At 39.4% G+C, this 21,174-nt stretch overlaps 2 protein-coding genes across 4 annotated transcripts; both read right to left on the bottom strand.

Moving 5' to 3' along the window:
• Positions 1-156: 156 nt before the first annotated feature.
• gaa (alpha glucosidase) lies at positions 157-11,244 on the bottom strand. 2 transcript variants are annotated; one of them, XM_062438407.1, is made up of 19 exons: positions 9,460-11,244; positions 8,272-8,423; positions 6,776-6,941; positions 6,528-6,624; positions 6,287-6,406; positions 5,987-6,105; positions 5,544-5,675; positions 5,227-5,337; positions 5,019-5,132; positions 4,559-4,643; positions 4,267-4,384; positions 3,758-3,891; positions 3,390-3,541; positions 2,910-3,058; positions 2,634-2,775; positions 2,348-2,446; positions 1,488-1,652; positions 1,087-1,239; positions 157-887 (listed from the first exon to the last, which is right to left on the bottom strand). In XM_062438407.1, the coding sequence occupies exons 1-19, from the start codon at positions 10,060-10,062 to the stop codon at positions 822-824; spliced, it is 2,877 nt and encodes a 958-aa protein (XP_062294391.1). In that variant the 5' UTR covers positions 10,063-11,244; the 3' UTR covers positions 157-821. The 2 variants fall into 2 exon arrangements, 1 of the variants encoding a protein (XP_062294391.1); XR_009927376.1 differs by lacking the exon at positions 157-887 and having other exon boundaries at positions 1,103-1,239; positions 1,488-1,630.
• Positions 11,245-11,408: 164 nt separating this feature from the next.
• Positions 11,409-20,109, bottom strand: samd9l (sterile alpha motif domain containing 9 like). Of its 2 annotated transcripts, XM_062439560.1 has the most exons (4): positions 19,988-20,109; positions 17,544-17,608; positions 16,463-17,158; positions 11,409-16,294 (listed from the first exon to the last, which is right to left on the bottom strand). In XM_062439560.1, exons 2-4 carry the CDS (start codon positions 17,545-17,547, stop codon positions 12,519-12,521), a joined length of 4,476 nt encoding a protein of 1,491 aa, XP_062295544.1. In that variant the 5' UTR covers positions 17,548-17,608; positions 19,988-20,109; the 3' UTR covers positions 11,409-12,518. The 2 variants fall into 2 exon arrangements, with proteins under 2 accessions (XP_062295544.1, XP_062295543.1); XM_062439559.1 differs by having other exon boundaries at positions 11,409-17,158.
• Between the last annotated feature and the right edge of the window lie 1,065 nt (positions 20,110-21,174).

The following is a 21,174-nucleotide window of genomic DNA, read 5'->3' as shown; positions in this document are numbered from 1 at the left end:
GTATGAATATGGCTCAAACACTACAAAAAATTCAGCAAAGTTGAAATATTCCATTTTTGTATTTTGTTTTTAATGCTCTAGAATGTAAAAAATGGTCCTGAACATTAGTCTATGTAACAATTAACATTACCTATACAGCACAGAAAGGGGGGGGGGGGGCAGTAACAAGAATTCAATTCACAATAAAATAATTTACATATTTATTAAATGAATGCTGTGCAGTGGATGCACAGTTTTCAGTTTAGTCCAGTTTAGAGTTTTTACATTAAGAATGAGTCTGTGAGTTTGTTGCCTCATAATATTTTTGATTTTGTCAAACTATTCTGAAGATTTAAAAGTAGGACTAACAGATCTTATTTCAGAGCAAAATAATAAAGGGCATGAAACAATACCTGCAATATCTCATGAGAATCAGCTCAGCTGCAATGCTGCAGACAATTTTTTTCTACCATTTTTATTCATAATGTATTTCAGGCAGAAAGACTTTATTATATAAACATTTTTTACAAACAGTTAGAAAAGCTATATACATTTCCAAGACATTACACTGTCTTGATTTAGTGTAGCAGTTAGCAGCAAAAATGAGCTAGCAAGAAAACCAGATACATCAAGATGATTGATCCAATTGTTTGATATCATCACACATTTAAAAACCTGCTGCTTACAAAGCTTGCCAATTGAAAAAAAAGGCGCAGCAAGTGTAAGGTGCTGGGACGGCCGGACTGGCTCAGGAAAAATCTGCTGATTCAGATCAGTCCAGAAAATTATAGCTTTCGGGGGCAACAGTTCCCAGAGGCTCATGGGTAATGAAGTTCAGTGCATCAGAGAGCCCATTGGACTGTAAACACCTTTGACATGGGCAAGGCCAGACCACTCACTTTCAAAACCTATGGAAAGTAAATACAGACAGAATAGTTGGATTTCAACCACAAACACATAAAATAGTAGACGCAGTGAGTAGACAAGGAGAGCAGACATCTGAAGTAAATTTACAGATGAAAACTCAGACATCTAGTGAATAGCATCATGATCTTTCTGTGGAGGAGTAACTCCAAAGGAAGTAGTGCTGAGTCACAAAGAACTAACCTTAGTGTCACTGCGGTACGTAAAATCCCTGACTGTCTCCCCATTGGCTAATACATAGTGGGGTGGTGAGGGCACTCCAAACACCTGCAGCCCTCCCAGCACCAGACCGTCCAGGTCCCCGTTCAGCCTGAGAGGGTCGCTGACAACCTGAGACTAAAGTATTAAGGTGGGAAGCACAATGTTGAGACATTTGGGAGCCTTTTAGTTGATTATAATAATTATTCCTGAAGCAAGGTGATTTTTTTTTAATTGGTAGGATTAAACAAAAGTTTTTAAGCATTTAAACATCATTGCATCATTCAATGAAGAGGCTCTTGATTCAAGTAGTACAGTAGTAAAATGCAAAACGCTGGTTCAGCAGCTTTCCAAATGCAAATACACATCACTAATCTCTTTCCTACCTGTCCAGCAATGAAGATAATGTAACAATAATTCCCCATTTCGAAGGTGTCAAGACTGTCCCCGTCATCCCAGAAAAAGTCGCCCCAGGCCCAGCCTCCTGCAGTAAGTGCCACTGTCAGGAAGAAAGGGTTTCTCCGTGATGCTGTCGTTGTCAAAGCGGGCTCCTCCACAAGAAAAAGCAGATCAAAGGAAACATGATGAAATGGGGAAAAAAGTGCTCCAGATAGTTTTCAGGATGTCATGGTAGCTATAGGTCAACACAACCAGACACAACATTTGATCATAGACCAGTAATCAGTCATGACAGCCATTTTACTGAGAAGTAAGGTTTCTGCTTAGATAAAGATTAAAAAATAGCGTTTACAAAAATGCTTATTTCTAGTGAATCCATACTTTTAATGAGAATCAGTATGTACACTATATTACTTTCCTCCAAACAGCAATGTCATTACTAAGTGTCTACTTAAAGTTACTTAAAAACGAAAACTACATGACTACTGACAAATGATGCATATTAATTGGACCAACATTTTCTGCCATAGTATTGTATCCATTCAAACAATTTGTACTTGTATAAACAGTGACTACTGTAATATTTGAACAATTGGTCACAGTCACGGATGGGCACTGCTTGTTTAATTTACACCATCCTCAAACATGATTGTGCAAACAAGAAATAGAAATTATAAGTAGGAACTCTATGCACTTGTTTCACCTGTTTCAATCATGTGTTGGGCGTTTGTTCTGTTCTATACACAAATATTTTATTAATAATCTTCTACTCAACCAAATGTGATACAGAAAGTGCTCTGATCAGCCGAGCAAGCTATATCTTTGGGGGTTTCCCCAGAGCACTAACCTGCTGGGGGATAATGTGTCCCTCCCTCACATGGACGTTGATGGTGTCCAACGGGGCTGGCAGGAGCAGATATTGACCCTTACTGTAGAAAGGCTGACCCTAGACAGAGCAAACCACATATGACTTGACCCTCAAGGGAAACAGGTTAACAGTTAAAATCATGCATGACCACAGGATGCCTTAAATATGATGCTTTTCAACATTAAAAAGTTGGTAGTGTAGTTTGTCTTATGGCTTATATGTGAGAGATTAAACAGATTAAACAGAATCGGGCTGAGAAACTCACATTGTGCAGACTGTACCATGTGCCAGGGGGCAGGTAAGCAGACAGCTCCACTACCCCTTGCTCTAAAACTGGGCTAATGAGAAGTGAACTCCCCCACAGGAACTGTCGGTCTATGGTGTCACAGTTAGGGTCAGTGGGAAACCTAAAAGGCGTGGATACACATGGAGCAGAAAAAATATTAAAGCAAGTGAAGGGTGAAGCAAACGAGCTCTTCGTTATATTTATGTAGGACAACGGAGGACAGAAAGTAATTAAGAAGAAAAGGAGGACACATACTCCATAAAGACAGGTCGGGCCACAGTGTCAGCAGTAGTATGTGCATGATGGAAGAGTGTATATAGAAATGGGAGAAGGGAGTAACGAAGGTTCAGTGCACTGCGCATGGCTGCCTGGGCCTTCTTCGCAAATACATAGGGCTCCTGTGGCTAGGGGACACAGAAAACAAGACAATGAGAAGGGATAGAGTTACCTGTATTCATAATACATGGAACGTGGATGGAGTAGACTGCTCTATACACACATGCAGGGCAGACCCTTACTTCATCATAAAAACCCCTGACAGTCACTGTAACCACAGAATTTCCAACATTTAACTCAAAGAGACACACATTTTTTAAAACATACTACAGCAACTCACAAACATACTGTACACACACACACACACACACACACACACACACACACACACACACACACACACACACACACACACACACACACACACACACACACACACGCAAACTGTCTGTGTCTCACAGTGTTCGGCTTGTCGTTGTGGTTCCTCATGAACGGGTAAAAGGCCCCTAGCTGCATCCATCGCACACACAGCTCCTCAGTAGTGTTGCCTCGAAATCCACAGATGTCCGCCCCCACCAGAGGCACCCCGAATAGGCTAAACTGCAGCACCGCTGGAGGGGATTAGGTGCAAAAGGTCGTCTGAATCATTGAGATAATCTGTGGTCACATTAAAAAAGACTAAAACAAAAACTCTTTCCGATGGTTTGGTTGAACCTTTTCTAACTTTTACCACTTATGGTAAATGCCTCTACACCTCCAAGCAAGAAGCTATTATTCGCATTCAGGTAGTTGATTACACAGATTTTTCAGAAATGACATCTCCTCACCAGGGATGGAGTATCGAAGTTGCTCCCAGTCACTCCTGACATCTCCTGTCCACACTCCGGAGAAGCGTCCTATGCTAGGGTAGGAGGAGCGAGACAGGACGAAGGGTCTCTTCCCTCGTACATTCTTAAGAGCACTGTGGATATCATCAACCCAGAATAAATGTACAATATAAATAACAAATGGTAAAGAACAACTCATTCAATTTAAAATATAAACTGGAATGTTCTTACATCTGTCAAATACAGCACTACATGCAAAAGCCAATACACTCATTGCAACTGGGGGACTGTACTGTATGTATACTGTATCTTTCAACCAATAATGAAAGATTTAACTTTGTTTTCTGATTCATTGGTCTGTTATCACTAAACTATAAAGTTGATGGCTTGTATATACACTAACAGCGGTCCCTGGACTGTTATAAATGATTGCTTAATATTATTCTGCTATTCACTGTGAAACGACTCTGTGATCTCTGTCTCTGTGCCCGTGTGCTGAATGGTCTAACCTGTGAGTGGCATAGGCTTCTGTCAGTCCATACATATTGTGCAGGTTGTAGTGGGTGGACAGCCTTTGCTGAGCTGACATGCAAAGAGTTCCTGAGTTCAACTGGCCTCCAACCACCCCTGTTTGTATGAGAGTCAGAGAGACACACACAGGCTATAAAATGATGCAACATATGTAACAATGAACATATCAGTTATGTGTCTCTAGTCATTAACATGGTGAATTCATGAATTGACTATGAATGTAAAACTAATAATGCTTGTTTGCCTTCAAGACTGATTCAGTCCACTTACTAGGTGTGTAGGGCGGGCTCTCAAGATCGTTGTCAGGACAGCCCTCGACTGAGCCCTGGACGAAACTGGCTGGTTCATTCATATCCTGGGTAGAGCAAGGGTGGAGCATGGGAGAAAAAACAACAGATAAGTTATACTTTATGTGATATTAAGGGTGGAGCATGGGAGAAAAAACAACAGAAAAATTATACTTTATGTGATATTAAGGTGCAATGCATACTACAAATACTACCAGAAAGCTGCGTTCAAGTTTCACGATTGAAATTGAGATTGAAATTATCCATTACATTTCAATGCCTAATGTGGCTCTATGTTTGTGTGTGTGTGTGTGTGTGTGTGTGTGTGTGTGTGTGTGTGTGTGTGTGTGTGTGTGTGTGTGTGTGTGTGTGTGTGTGTGTGTGTGTCTGTGTGTGTGTGCGCGTGTGTGAGCGTATGTGAGTGTGAGTGTGCGCATACTCACAATCCACAGACCATCCACTGGAACTTTAGAATGAAAATCTCTAATGCAGACTTCCCACCACTGCCTGGTGTCTGGGTTAGTGAAATCAGGGAAGGCCGTTGGACCCGGCCAAACCTGTATAGCATGTGAATGTTAATGCATAAACACCCACGCCCATATCGAACACATCCCACAATGCACACACATGCAGACAAAAAAGACGTCTAACCTGCCCTATTAGGATGTGTCCTGTAGCATTTTTAATAAAGACATCTCGTTTAAGTCCATCATCAAATGGAGGGTAAGTTCCAGGGGGACTGGTGCTGCTGATCCCAGGGTCCTGGGGCAAAAAACAGCAGTCATGAGTTAAGAGTGTTTTTCTGCCATCTACTGGACATACACTGTTAATGTTTACTTATGTTCACATATCTGTATACAATACTACAATTTAAACAATTGATGTATTGTTTTGTTTTTTGTTTTTTTATTGAAAATTATATCAGCACAATCAGATTGTGACGTCCTTTAAACTTAAAGATGTCACACCAGAATGAGGATGTACTTCATGCCTCTCTTATGGAACTCCTCTACCATCTCTGGGAGGTCCCCAAATCGCCAGGGGTCAAAGGTGAATACCCTGCGCTTATTTGCATAGTCCAGGTCATTCCACTGCACATCCTAATGGAGACAAAAGCAAAATCATTGTAGCAAAAAAGTGATTTAATCAGGAGTCTAACCAAACATACACTTTTTCACCCTAGATGATAACTAATAATTATAGGATTATACAGAGATTTTCAAGTATCAGTAAGTGTTGATTAAACTCTCAAATGCTGTTGAATTTTTTTTTCACACATTCAATGAACCTCTCACTGATGATGACTCTATGACTATATGTGCATTTATCATGTACATATACAGAAAAAAAAGCAACTGAGATTTAATTATCACTACGCTTTCACTAAGGTTTTGTGAGGATGTTTATTTACCATTGGAAAGTTGGCATCCTGCATGCGTTGAGCCACATGCCGGGTCGTTTTTGTGGTTGTGTAACCCCAGCGGCAAAGATGAAAGCCAAGTGACCAATAGGGAGGCATCATAGGATAGCCTGAGGATGAATAAACAATGAATAAATACATGCTCGCTTTTCCATGTTGCCTCAGAGATCTGAAATGCTTTTCACTTTCCCACTTGAAAAGTACACATTTCTCACTTGGTATGCATATATACCTATTGCTATTACTGCCTAGAGATGTGATATTGAACACTGAAATATTGACAAGACATACCAATAACCTGGAGGTACTGTCGTATTACACTTTGAGGGTCAGGACCCAGAAAGATGTACAGGTCCAGGATTCCACCTGTGGACACCCAGGTTAAAGCAGGGGTTGGCTGCAACACCACCTCTGCAGAGATATTTGGGAAGACGTTTAGCAATAATAAGTATCGTTATATGCAGGAAAATATCCTGCACTTTGAAAAGTGAAGAGAAAGTGTGAGTGTGTGGCTTATTATAACAGGAAGTACCAATGGCGTTGCTGTTGAGAAGGAAAACTCCATCTGACAGACCATCCTCCTCCTGCACTATGTAGAACGGATGGGAACCATAGAGGTTAGCATCAGCCTGTAGAGAAAGATAGTGTCAACATTTATGACTTGCTTTGAATACACAATGAGGAATATGCAGGGAATGACAAATGCATTTTATAGACTAGATGGAATTTTATACATAAAAAAAAGGGTGTACAAGGGCCACAGGTGTCCCACATACTCACATGAGGCGCCATGTCTCTGTTCCAGAGAGTCAGAGAAGTCCAGTTAAGGTCAAGGATGAGGGAGGTATAATGCTCCCCAAGGCCAGAAACAAGAGAGGAGGCCAGTGTGGTGGACAGCTGCAGGTACTGGTCAGCAAACAGCAGTGGAGCGACTGTGGTATTCATACTGAGCAGGCAGGACACAGAAAACAAAACATTCATCATTATTATGATTAAGAAAATCATCACCGGTCATTTCACACTGTAGAGCTAACCATGATTCTTAAATTAAAATAAGATGACTTTCGGAGCGTCCTGGTGGTCGAGTGGTTAGAGCGCATGCCACATAATTGCAGCGTCCCTGGTTCGAATCCGGCCAGGGACCTATGCTGCAGGTCATTCCCCCCTCTCTCCCTGTTTCCTGTTGACCCCTCTGCTAGTTACTATATAAATAATGGCAAAAAAAAGCCTAAACATAAGGTGACTTTTATTAATATACTAATATAGTAAATACAAAGATAGAAGTAAGAAAAAATAGATGAGGCTGCAATGCATTGATGAAAGTACAGGGTTACAATGATCCAATGATCCTTATGACAAGGAATGAATAAATTGTTCATTATATTACAACAGTATGTGAAGAATGCTATACAAATTGGCGCATCTGCTTGTCTACCTAATGGAAGTTTGAGGGTTTTTTTCCTTTATTTTACATTTTGCATTGCAGAAGTGAACCCTAATCCTAACCACACTGCAGAAGTGAACTTTTGGTGTTGACCTTTTTCTTCACAGTCTAAGTTTTGCATGATTGGCTTTTAGAAGACAGAAGATAATCATTCTACAGAGAAACTCCTGCAGATATTAGGCAAGTGGAATCTTTCCTGTCCAAATGAAGCTCCTGAATGCACTCATCATGTTGTTTCTCAGAATACGTTAATGTATGTCTGTGCAGCAATGGAAGATGTGTCTAAGGAGGCTCATGTGTGTTACACGGTGGATGTTGTAACGTACAAAGTATAAGAAGTGTCTTGAGAAAGAAAGGTTGTAAAGTGATTTGAACTAATGTGCTATCCTAATAGGTAGTGTACAGTTGATGTATTGTATAAATACCATAAAACAAAGTGGCTGACATTGTTGTTGGTCCGTCTGTCTACACAGATGTTGGCCCCTTGTGGCCACAAGGAAGAATTACAGATCTGACAGAAATGTCTCTGGAGTGAAGTCCATTTTGTCAAAGAATTACCACGACACTATGTTATAAATGTTACAAAAATAGAAAAATATGTTGTGGTTGGAAAATTTAAAAAGTAAACACTGTATGAACCCTATTTATTGAAAGGAGAGATCAGACTGCAAGTAGAAAACAGGATTATATTAGTAATAATAAGTACAATGTAACTAGGCATGCCAAAGTAGGTTGTTGATGATGATGACATAGGTAAGGCTATCCAGTTGTTACTATGATGCCGTCGATATAATGCACCCGAAATACAGTATACATTGAACAAAATACTCACATCACCCTCCCATTGGATTTACGCTGCACTATGAAGCCGAATGGGTCAGACTGGTATTCAGTGGTATAGAGGACATCTTTGATATCAGTTTTCCTTTGAGGGACACCAGCGGGGAGCTGAACTTCATACCGCTGAGAGGACGGGTCCTTCAGCTTGAAGGAAAACAAATGTCAGTTAAGTTGTATATCGACTCCCACCACATGCAGGACACTCTGACTGCACTGGCCTGCTTCACCCAAAGTGTGTGAAGGACGGATATTTCAGGTTGTTCCTTCCTGCAGCTGTCAGACTGTGCAGTCAGTGCTGCTCACAGTACACCACACACACAGCCCTGACCTGGACAACTGACAAACTGCACTTTTTAATATACACTACAGTGCAATATAAGTATTTCAGGTATAATATTTCTTTCAGTTCAACAGTGCAATATTTTTTTCACTTTAAAATCTGTGAAATATATCACACTCAGGTATATATTATCAATCTGACAATACTAATATTCCTCTTGTTCATACTGTTGCTATTGTTATTGTCTATTTTTCATAATGCTTGTTTACTTATTATTTATTGTTCTTTATATATTTATGATGCTCTTTCTATTTTTGCTATCCACTTTGCTGCTGTAATGCTGTAAATGTTCCCATCGTGGGACTAATAAAGGATTATCTTATTTTATCAGCACAATCTAGTAAACGGTGTCTACAGAAAAGTAGAGGGTCTAATCTTTTGATCTAAGGCACATGAACTAACAATGTCAATGTCATAGACATTTACTGTATAATCTATGAAATATCAGAGTAAATACTAATTAGATTGTCAATCTTACCTTTTATTCCTGGCTTTTGAGACACAATTAGCAAACAAACATACAAATGAAACTTTCTACAATTTTTTGATTATTTGTATATGTGTACATGTATCTGAATATGTCAATGTTTTGTTGAGACATTTCATGTAAAATTAACGCTTTTAAATCATCATAGTGTCTACAATATAAAAGGAAATGAGACTTTCCATTTCTCCCAAATGTCACAGCTCACACAGTCTGACCAAAACCTGAAAATTGTTGAATTTGCCAACCTCACTGGCCAGAGGAACACATGCTATGTTACTATTGTAGTATTATCATCCACTCATACGGCATTACAGTCTTCTAAACTTTACTTACTTACAGTATTTTTTACTTACAGTGAGGTGCAAGCAGCCTGCAGTCTCCTCTGTGACTTCTAGGAGGAGAGTGGGGATATCTTTGGGAAGATAGGAGGGGGTGGCACGAGTCAGGGTGGCAGACTGTCCTCGCAGAGTGGTAGTGAGGGGACCCATTTTGTACCCAGGGTACAAATGGGGGTAAAAGCACCTAGGTGGTCCTGCAAAGTTGGGCAAGGGGTCATAGCAGCAGCCCCTCTCCTCACACTCTCTCTGGCTGAGGACCCTGTCTCTGGCACAGTCAAACCGACTCTCTGGGGACATGGTGCATCTATCATCACTGAAGATATCAGTCTCTTGGGAGTTTTCTGGGTGCGTTCCCATTGTCTCCACTGAATTGTTCTGTGGTTTTCTTGGATTATTAAGAAATATTTTGTGTGCTATGGTTTTATTTTCCTTAGCAGGAACTGACCCAACCATTCTGGTCTCATGGTGGCTGACGTACAAACATGTTAATAATGAGGAGCACAGCTGCAGCACAGTTAGATAACAGAGCCATGCCCACATCAGACATGCACTGTCAGGTAAAAGTGCATTTAAGGTGAGCTTAGCAACACACTCCTTTGCCTCATACGTTTGAAGCATTCAATAATAGAGTAAGTTGCAGCAATTGCAAAAAGGCACCGGTAACATCTATCTAATGGAGAATCATTCTCACTCACTGTTGTGTTTATTTTGTGGATTTTGGTGGTGTTTTTCATTAGCTGTATCCTCAGTGGCAGCTAGACTGGTTAGCCATTAGCTATCCAGCAGTTCAGAGTCGGAGATATTTATTTAGCTTTTCCCTCAAACGTGTGAGCAGAGGCGGAAGAAACGTGTTGTTACACGGCTGCAAACCATGCAGTATGAGACTGAAATCAGATGTCTACAATGTAAAAACAGGCATACAGACGACAAAACAACATGTAACTGTGTCAAAGCTAACTACGGCAAGCATGTGTGGACTAAATTGCTCAAGTCTGTTAGGTTACTGCTGGTGCGGAGAACTTCCCCGCCTCCTTATTCCTCTCATATTTTTCCGCATGAAAAACACAAATTAAAAAGAAAAGCACAGTTAGGCACAAACACGTAAGTACCATTAAACAATAAGGAACAAGTGCTATCAAAATTATTTACATCAAATATGCGATGTTTCATTTCCTGATAGACACACATTAATGTTTGTATCATTCTCCCAGAGTGTCTCATCCTTTAATCCCTGGATCATCCTTAATAATCATGATCAAAATTAATTTAAAAAATGTACACAAACAAATATAAATCTGCTGGTGATGTGTGTTCAACCAAACTTTGGGAGCCTTTTTGATTCTACTCTTACCTAACTATAACAATTTGAGTTTGTTTCTTCCATTTCTGAGTTGAAAATCTATTGATCTTGTATTGACTAGCCTGATTAACTCATCACAATCATAAAACCTGGTGTACTGGTCCAAAATGTTTAACTGAATTAAAATGAGAAAGTAGACATGTCATTTTAAACTATACACTGGTTTTCAGGTGCATTGACTAGCCTGATTAACTCATCTCAATCACAAAACCTGGTGTAATGGTCCCATATATTAAACTTAATTAAAATTAGAAAGTAGACATGTCATTTTGAACAATATACACTGGTTTCCAGGTACATTAGCTCCAACGTATCTGGTGGGTATCACAATGAACAGATGAACAGACAAAGTTCATGTTTCCAATTGTAAAATAATAAGATAATAAAGCACTGGCAACAACATACCTTAACATTTGAAACAAGTTTTCTGATCTCCTGTAACAATTTAAATCTCATTTATAATTTTACGTCAACTGTTGACACTGCAATGTTGCAACATATCAGTACTTATCTGATATTTCTAGAAATTTGCCAAGTACAAAGTGTTCAAATTAGTAATATAAAAGCCTGATATGGAATGTCATGGGGGGGGGGGGGAAACGGGACAATAGGTTTATTGTATTCAGTGATACATTTTACATATTTTTAAGGACACAAGAGGTTACAGAGTCAAATCTCTCTTAATGTCACAAACAAATACCATTTCAAAAAAGTATAGGTATGCACACTAGCCCAACTGGCTAGTTTTATCTTAAGAAGTAAGTTTTCATAGTTCATTGATATTCAGTTTCAATACAACAAGTAAAAAGAAATTCATATCAAAATGTACATACATTCCAATCCAACTGTAAATAATGTTGCTCTTAAGATACATAATTTTTCATGTCAAAACAGTGATACAATTGAAGATTATTTAGTTTTTTGATACATTTATCTGCATTTGATTGTATTGAATTATACATTGCATCTTGGAAAACATAGAATGAGTATGAGGTTAGCCCGGATGTTTAGGCCCTGTTTATATGTGGAACCAAAATTAATCTTGTGTGATGAGGTCACAAGTGGACCCAGAGTGTTATAAAGGTGAACATGGTCACCATTGTATCTATTAAGCATCTGCATATTAGCATTGTCATTAGCACACTCTTGTTTTCTGTTTATTTTCCTGATTATACCAAGCAGAAATATCACTTGAGATGCATTTTGATGCCGTGTGAGCTGCAGTCCATCACAACTAGATCTACAAATGATCTGAGTATAATTAGATGCTAGATACAGGTCTAAACAGGGACTCAAAGGTCATTTGAAAAGCACTGAGTAGTACCAAATTCAGTTCATATTCTTCCTTGTGATAAAAAAAGAAGCATTTTGCAATCAATCGTAATCCAGGTTAGATGTGATATGCACAAAAACTTGTTATTAATTCTTATGACACTATTTTTGAGTACACTTACATATACACATATATATATTCAGGTACATAAAAAAGAAATATATAATTTTACATAATCTTACATTATACAAAACAATGCGATTCCATATCATGTGCTTCAACACTTAGTTTTGCCTTCTACAAATATTGCCTACTCAAAAAAAATAACATAAGCATTGAGTGTTTTCAATCGATCTTTTCATAGTGCATTCTTGCTTTATATTAGGCCCATGCTAAAGCAAGGTGACATACAGCAGTATTTGAGCAGTGTCCAAAGGCAAGCTATTTTTTCACAAGGATGTTGCAGGCAACAGGGCCTCTAAAGGTAAATCCCAAGTAGAACGTGATGTTTTCATTGCTATGAGGCACTGAAGGTACATAAAGAGGCAGAATATTGAACTTCTTCTTCTGAGGTCCCTGAAGGTAAACCACTCCATCTTCAGTCCATCCAGAAACACGTTTCAGCATCCGGGAAATCTCAGGCATCTTCCATGCCTCACCGCTAAACCATTTCATGCGTTTCTCAGAGACTGAGAACACCTTAGTGATTTTTTCAAACTTTCTCTTGTGGACAAATTTATCCAATCCATTTCCACTGCCCAGAAAAAAATGGGTGTAAAGCCTTCTCTTCCGCTGAGGAATGTCCTTCATCTTGGTCCAGTAGTCTCTTTCCAAGTGTTCAACAGCAGACTGCACAGTTTCATATTTTGTTTCTTTCTCATGGTCTGTGTCATGATCCTCTGGCCAAAACAGCAATGTAAGCAAGAACAGGGAACTTGGTAAACATTTCCTTTTATCAGTTGGGAACTGATGACACAGCGCCTGTAGATCTTTCAGGGGAGCAACTTTTGGAGACTGAGGTGACAGGCAGTTCAGAATAATGTGGGCCACGATGTAGTTGGCAATATCCCTTTGAACAAATTTGGCCTTCACTGGATTGCTGGGGTAGAGAGAAAGGATGCTCTCTAGAAGATGTACTGCATCCTTATGGTCAGTCAGCTTTGAGAGGATGGTTGTGATGTTACCTCCGCCAAGATAATATATGATCATGCGTTTTTGAAAAGGAGTTAAATTGGCTGGGATCGATTGCCCGTGTTGTTGAAGTGCAGTAGAATAAGCTTCACTGAAGTACTTCCCATACTCTGAAGATTTCTTTGCCAACCATTTTAGTGGGTGGCTTATCTTCTCCTCAGGCCTTTCAGGGGTTTCCTCTTCATCTACCCCAATGTCTGTTTGGAAGTAACTGAGGTCTTCTGAAATCCATTCCAAGGCATCTTGCATTGTCTTGTGAAGTCTTTTCAAATGGCCATGAAATGGTTGCCAGGCTTCTTCAACTTCTTCAGGAATGTAATCTGTTAACAGGTACTTCATACACTCTGCATGGCCATTGCCTCTGTTTGCAAACACTTGCAATGAAGAGATCAGTTTGAGCAGGCTGCACCCAACCTCAACCTCAGAAAAAAACCCTGAACTGTTAACATTGTCCATATCTGCATTAGCTGCTTTCTCACACTCTTGAAAACACTCCAGGGCTTTCAGTGCAGTCTCCACAGCATGGGCTATATTTTGGGCTGTCTTTGGTACATTGTCATTGTCAATAGCTTTGCATTTTGCTTGGAACCATTTTCTGTACACCTGTCCTTTTGTGTCCAGTATGTATGAGTTGTTGGGCAGCTGCTTAGCAGCTGTCTCTGCCCAGCATTTTGCCTCTTCAAACTTTTCATAAGTATAATGAAGACGAGCAAGTTGCTGTGCAAAGAACGGATCTTTATGGAAACGCTGGAACGCTTCTATCAGTAACTCAATTGCTTTCCCTGGGCTTTTCTCATTTTCACACACATGTTCAATCAGAGGAGAGAAAAAACTGTCATATTCGTCTCCTTTGCTTATTCTGGATCGCCTAAGGAAAAGTGCCCTCAAAAATGAAAGGTATTCATCCCTTCCAAATCTGTGCTCGAAAAGCACAGTCTCGCAGAGTAAATTCATTGCCAAACTGCTATGGGTCTTTTGGTTACCCAGAAGTTGTTTGAGAATTTCCTCTGCAACGAGTGGGTGAATGATTCTGATTGACTCAATGTGCGTCATCTCATCTCTAAGGTGCAAGAAGACTAGTTTAGCCTGATCACTGAGTGATCTCTCAAACTCGTGCTGCCGAAACCTTTCCAAGTGAATGGTTAAGGCAAGCAAAGCTTCACAATGTGACTGAGAGATGAAAGAGTTTTGAACATAAGTGTTCAGCAGTGCTACATAGTGAATGAGGCGAGTCACAGCAGAATGATGGTCAATGCCTTGCAGCAAATGTTCCACAAACTCTTCAACATACTTCTTAGTGAATCCTTCACTCATCAAAACAAATGTCAGGATGAATTGTGGCTCATATTTTTTCTCAAGCACTTGTCGTTTTCCAGCAAACTTTCTTTTCTCTTGATCAGACAGTTTGTGAGTGACAGACACATTCTGTAATGGAGACTCCTTGCATCTTCTCTCTGGATCATGGGATCGTCTGCAGCTCAGCAGAATGAAACATAGAGTTCCATACTGGATTCTTTTGACGTTGATGGCAACCTCTAGTTCATTCCTGAGATCACCTAGATATTCTTTGTCAGAGTCTTCAATGAGGAGCAGCACAGGAAGACACCTCTGTGGATCTTTTTCTTCATATTCTCTTAGTTCAACTGCATGTTGTGCAACTACAGCAACTGAGTATGAAGGCTTCACAACCGCACACCTTAGATCTTTCCTGTTGTTCCAAAGCACTTGTCTTGCCACAGTGCTTCCACCACTTCCAGGATGGTGGTAGATGTTTATACTATTGACCGGAGTCTGATCTGCATTCCATTTCAAAGCATCATCGAGAAGTTTGGAAACATCATGATAAGCATCTCTGTCAATAACCTCTCCAACATATTTGTGTTCAGCAAGCCAGAAATTCAACCATGTCACTCTCCCTCCACGGTAGAACTGGCGTTCAATGCTTTCTTTTTCCTCATTGATGAAGTCTTCGCTTGTTTCATCACAATGATCAACAGTCAAAATTTCCAGAGAATACATCTGTTCCTCTTTGAGTGTTTCAAGAAGACAAGTCCCTTTCACAAAGACTGGCAAGTGTTTTCTTGCAGATGCTTTTATTGGTTGTACTTGCTGCAGAGTTGCATTAATGTGACTCATTTTCATCCCAACAACACTGGAATTATTCACGGTTTCTGGTCCACATGAACCCTCTGCAAAGCTTTGCCATTTCTGAAAGTTAATCTTTGATTCACAGATGCAGGTGATGTCTTCATGGCCTTCCATGTCTGTGAAAAACTCATAAAAGGTGTGCAAGAGTGGTTTCTCAACTGTTGACGTAAGAAGGAAAAGGACCTGGAATGTCCCTTTAGGCAAGATTTGTTTGCAGATCAAAGACACAGATTCCCTCAGGAGAGTCATTTTTGTTTTGATCCAAGTCATTTCATCACATGGAGTTTCATTTCCTTGGAAGTCAGTACGACCATTACAAAAGATCCAGCTAGTTTGCTCAAACAGATGCAAGTTGCTTGTGAATTCTTTGATGCTTGTGTCACTGGATATCTTATAGCTCTGCAAAAAATGCATGTTTGCAGCATGATGCTGAAGGTATCTACTGCAAAGACCTGATATCTTTGAGTCTGGGTCAAAGTCAAACACACAGAAGATGTTCATGTTAAGCAGCCAGTCAATGTTGCAGAGGTCGTCAGGTTTGAATTTGTTTGTGACAAGTATGAACCACTTATCCTTTTCCATGAATTTCTTTCCACTAGTCATCAGCATTGTAAGTTTTCTTCCAAGGTCTTGGCAGATCTCTGGAGCCCAGAGAAACTGGCATTTCTCTGCTTCTTCTCTTTGAGCATCCCGATCTTTGACCCGCTGGTAAAAATCACTTTGGTCTTTGTCACTCACTGGCTCTGTTTTTGAACCCACCCTCCGCAAAATAGATTCTTTCTCAAACTCTACTTTGTTGGTTGTCTCTTTGAAGTTTGGCAAACGAACTGCATAAACCTTGCTCTTAACAATACTTATTGAAGGCACAATGTCAACCTCTACCACATACTTCTTTTCTGTACTGTCTCGATCCATCACCTCAATGAACCTTGGTGGCCGCACACACTGACGTAAATGCTCTTTGTCGGTGGAGAAACTCCTCTCAATGTAGTCCAAAGCATCTACATAGACGTCTTTCTCATTTACAGGGATACCAACTATTTCACCATGCACATATCCTGCATCCTCCTTGCTGTCCATCACACCAAAGTGTACTGTGCCATTTGATCTGATATTCATACAGCCAGTGGCAAATTTAAGAACCTCTTTGGCAAATTTAGCTTGTAGTCTTGTACGATCCAATGTTGCTGCTAAAGCAAAAGACTTAAATTCATGGCATGGAGATGTCAGATTAAAAGCCCCTGATTCAGGCTGCAGGACCCTGTGCTTTACATATAGAAAGTCAATGCCTTCTTGATCAAATGGTCGTGGTTTGCAGTCTTCCTTTGAAGTCAGCACACATTGTTCTTTAGCTTTCTGTCTCTCCTCTAAGGCATCTTGATCTCTTTCAGGAATCTGTGTTGTGGGACTTTCACATGTTGTAGGTTGACACTGAACTGATTTCTGCTTGACGTTTTTCTGCTCCACCTCAGTTTGTTTGCTGCCAGTAGGCTTTTTCTTTTCCTGAGACTTTTGTTGGGAGTTGATGAGCTCATCTCTTTTTTGAATAATTAAATGAGCAGGCCCCGATTTCATGCAAATCTTTGTCTTCAAAAAGTCCTCATTTAGTGCAAGAAGGATTTGTCCATCTACTTCTTCCTCATAGAGTTTCTCTATATACTGTTCCTTCACTCCAATAGAGCTTAACCAGGTGCTTACTTGTGATTCAGTCCAATTCTTGGGTGACTGCTCAAGTTTATCCGCTGTATATTGAGAAAAGACAAACAAAACAAATAAGTTTGATTATAAATAATAGAATCAGAGAAACACAAAGTTATTTTCACACACTACAAGCATGAGGGGTAATGGAAGCTGTAAGCACAACACTGAAATATTACAATACATTTTTACATTCATAAATTTGGCAGATATTAATATTAACATCTTATAAAACTGCCCTTAACAATTGCCTATTACACATCTAGCAGATAAGGAGAAGTGTTGTGCACAAAGGAATATCTTAAGTATTTCAACTTTGAAAGCATAAAAAAATCATAAGAAATTTCACTGCAAATAACTCGACCTATTACAACATCTTGTAAGTAATTAAAGTAAGGACATCACATAAAAAACTGTCAGGTTACTCACTCATGATTTTATTTCTCCTTCTGTCACATAATCAACTCCAGGGTTTATTCATTATCACCTTGTTGCTGCAAAAGAACACATACAGTTACATTTAATCTTTTATCATCTAGCACATTTCACAACTTGATGAGCTAAATCTGAAAGGTCATCAGATCAGGATGAGAAAGAAAAAATATTTGTTTCTGTTACAAAGAATTATATTGTCATAAATAATAACATTTTTTGTTGTGTAGTATAGTTTACTTTTCCCTGTTTAAAAATGTTTGACCCTGCCTATTGACTAAGTAAACTGAACAATCCTTGCAACTTAGTCTGTCTCACTGGGTTCAAATTCTCTAGTACCAATAAACTTTACAAACTCAGCATTTTAAAGCTGAGCTGTTTTAAAGCTAGAGTGAAGTTAGTAGTAGAAGCCGATCACATGAAATTAGACGACCTAAGGCATCCATCATGATAGCATGTCAAAAAAGAGGGCTAAAAAATGCTAGTTAGGCTAAATTTTGGCAAGGGAGAAACTGGCATCCCACAAGTCCCCATTTTACAGACATGGCCAGTTTATGCTAATTTCATGCAGGTTTTTTGTGTGTGCATGCAGTATGGAATTGCATACACTGGGTTTAACTGGAAAGCTGATACTTTTTTCAATTCAATGAGCCAATTGTATTCATGGGTGTTCATCAACACAGTACGCATTTCACTGTTGCCCTGCTATATCCCCCTAAAGATTCTATACAAAAAATGATCTACGGTGGGTCTTTCAGAGCAAAAAAGTTTCATTTAATTTTTGTTGGTTATGTTCATATTTTAATGATGTTTTGATTTCAATTCGAGGTAATATTATATTTTAAGGTCCAAATGCTCCTATCTTTTTTTTTTTTTTTTTTTTTTTTACATGATTTTTATTCCTTTAGTCAGTGGCGGCTGGCCAATAGAGGGCGATAGGGCGCTGCCCTCCGTAGTGTTTTTTATTTTTATTTTAAAAATTAAAAAATTAAAATGAACAATAATCACTTATTTTAAGTAAATTGTGTGTTTAAATTCGCAACAACATATCATATATAAAATATAAATCATAATTTTCGGAGTAAAAAGCTCCCTGCTGAGTGCCTGGGGCGACAGAAAAATCGCCCAGTCGGTGTAGCAGCCAGCCAATTACTGACAAGAGATTCGCACATAGCAACAGGAATTAATCCAATCAGCGTCGTCGATTCTGATATGCCCCGGCCGCGGGTGAGAGAGTGGGATTTCTGGTGACATTGCTGCTGTGATGTCTCTGCCACAAGGGGGCACTGCTGTAACAGTCAACAGCTTTGTGTGTAAAAGTGTGTAAGCCTAATAAGTTATTTGTTTCCAATTTGGTTCTAAACTTGTGTTTGTGCAATATGGTATTTATGTTTTGTATAAGAATGCCTCAAGGTATTAATATTGGCATTAAATAATTACTATTTCACAGAGCACTGGTATCCAGCCGTTTATGTTCAATTGTTTTGGGATGGTTATTGAAACTGAGTTAATAAGCTATATGCACAGCTCCACTACTTCCTGAACTCAATCCAGCTCCTTTATTTTCCTATCATACATTATTGGACAAACTGATTAATCCAGATGTGTCTGACCATTGTTGTTGTCACTAGTGAGGTCAGACACACCTGGATTAATCAGTTTGTCCAATAATGTAGGACAGGAAATAAAGGTGCTGTATTGAGTTCAGGAAGTAGTGGAGCTGTGCATAAAGTTCATAAAGCACAGCTCCACCTAGAATATTTTTCACCAGCGGCCACTGCCTTTAGTATATGATTGATTTGTTAAGGGCCGTAATCATGTTAGAAAAAAAGCACAACCAACTTGGGGTGATCGGGCCTTCTCAGTTGCTGCTATTATTATTATTATTATTAATGTATATTTTACAGCATCATGTATAAAGTTCCACCACACACACAGCTCCAACTCACACGTTTGTGAACTCTACAGTAACCCCCACTTCAAATGTGTTCCTTCCCACCCTATGTGTATGTGATGAGCTGGGTTTGTGGAAATAAACACATTTAATTAGCCGACGAATTAATGGGAAAAGAAAATAGGGAAATTGCTTTTTAGAGGTTGTGGTTCAAAAAGGACAAATAACACAAAATTCAAACAACATAGTAACCATGCAAGTTTGACTGTGGTTGAGGTTTTAGGGCGGGGTAAGTGATAGTTAGACAGTAGACAAGACAATAGTGTGTAACCTTACATGTGTGTCCCAAATACAGTATGACAAACATTGAATTATAGGGTTATTCGCAGTTTAGAGACAGTGATCCCCAAAGACCAGACAAACATGATGATTTTTTTTCATCCGTCACGTCAAACTACCCCTCCACTTTTTGTTGGTATACTTTGGCCTGCCAACTTTCACCAAAAACAAACACATGAAGAAAAAACAAGGCGATCATTCTTCTTACCTTGAAGAGAGACCACTGTGCCCTTTGCTACTGCAGATTTTTAAAATATCCTGCAGTCACATTTTTCCTTCAAGTCTACAAGTTGTTACCGTGTAAAGCATCAGGACTGTCGCCTCCGCACACTGTCTCCACCGACTGAGCATGTCAACGCTCACTGCGTCTGCTCAGATCCGCTAGTTTCGTTTCTGGTGAAATGCCACTCATGACCCCCTCTGGTGGATCCATGAAAGATTGACCCCCATTCTTGCGCGGTTAAAAGAGAGGAACCGTTAGTCACTTACATAGGCTCAGCATTATATTAAAACACGAATCCGTAAATCAGTTCTTATAAACGAATGCAAACGTGTCAGTAAATGCAACATTTTGTAAAATGGGACAACGAGCTTGTTTATTTATTTTTGATAATACTGCATTTAAAACCACTTCAAATGTCTTTACTGAAACCACTAAAAATATCAGAGTAATGAAAGTTTTCATAAACTACTAAAGTACCAGTGTCTTAAAATTGTGCTTGTACGTGTGCATAATGTACTCTGTATACAAACTACACTATTCTAGCCAACACACAGAGAGAAATAATCCCACATATGAATTTGTTAAAAAGTAGCAGTGAAATTTCTTTTTGTATAGCAGAGTTGCTCAAAATGTGAAGTTCTAGACACTTTATGTCAAACATATTTCCCATGTTCACATGTTTCTTTGTTACTAAATGACATTTGAGTCTTGTATCAGATACATTATGATTCTGTACGTCCTTTTTTGGCAGAAGCCTGCTTGTGCCTGACAATGCTCCATAACTTTTAGTAACAGACACACTAATCAGCTCCAACATTAACTACCTACCTAATGTGGTGTAGGTCCCCCTCGTGCCATCAAAACAGCACTTGAACCGTTACGGCATAGACTCCAAAACACCTCCGATGGTGTCCTCGTATCTGGCACCAAAACGTAAGCAGCAGATCCTTCATGTCGTATAAATTGTGAGGTAAGGCCTCATTGGATTGGACTTGCTTTTCCAGCACATCTTACATATGCTTGATCAGATTTAGTTCTGGGGAACTCTGTCATGTTCCCAAAACCATTCTTGAACAATTTTTACAGTGGGGCAGGGAACATTATTCTGCTGAAAGACACCACTGCCATCAAGGAATACCATTGCCATGAAGGTGTGTACTTGGTTGAAATGT

Source organism: Scomber scombrus, chromosome 18, assembly GCF_963691925.1.
Source record: "Scomber scombrus chromosome 18, fScoSco1.1, whole genome shotgun sequence".
In the NCBI taxonomy this organism is placed as follows: domain Eukaryota; kingdom Metazoa; phylum Chordata; class Actinopteri; order Scombriformes; family Scombridae; genus Scomber; species Scomber scombrus.
This window is presented reverse-complemented; position numbering and strand designations above follow the sequence as displayed.

Excerpts from the sequence above, each read along its gene's own strand:
- gaa (XM_062438407.1), bottom strand. The coding sequence starts at position 10,062 with ATGCTTCAAACGTATGAGGCAAAGGAGTGTGTTGCTAAGCTCACCTTA. Across the intron at positions 6,106-6,286 it reads ACAGTACCTCCAGGTTATTG|GCTATCCTATGATGCCTCCC; the intron begins GTATGTCTTGTC and ends ATTCATCCTCAG. Across the intron at positions 5,133-5,226 it reads GACACATCCTAATAGGGCAG|GTTTGGCCGGGTCCAACGGC; the intron begins GTTAGACGTCTT and ends CATGCTATACAG.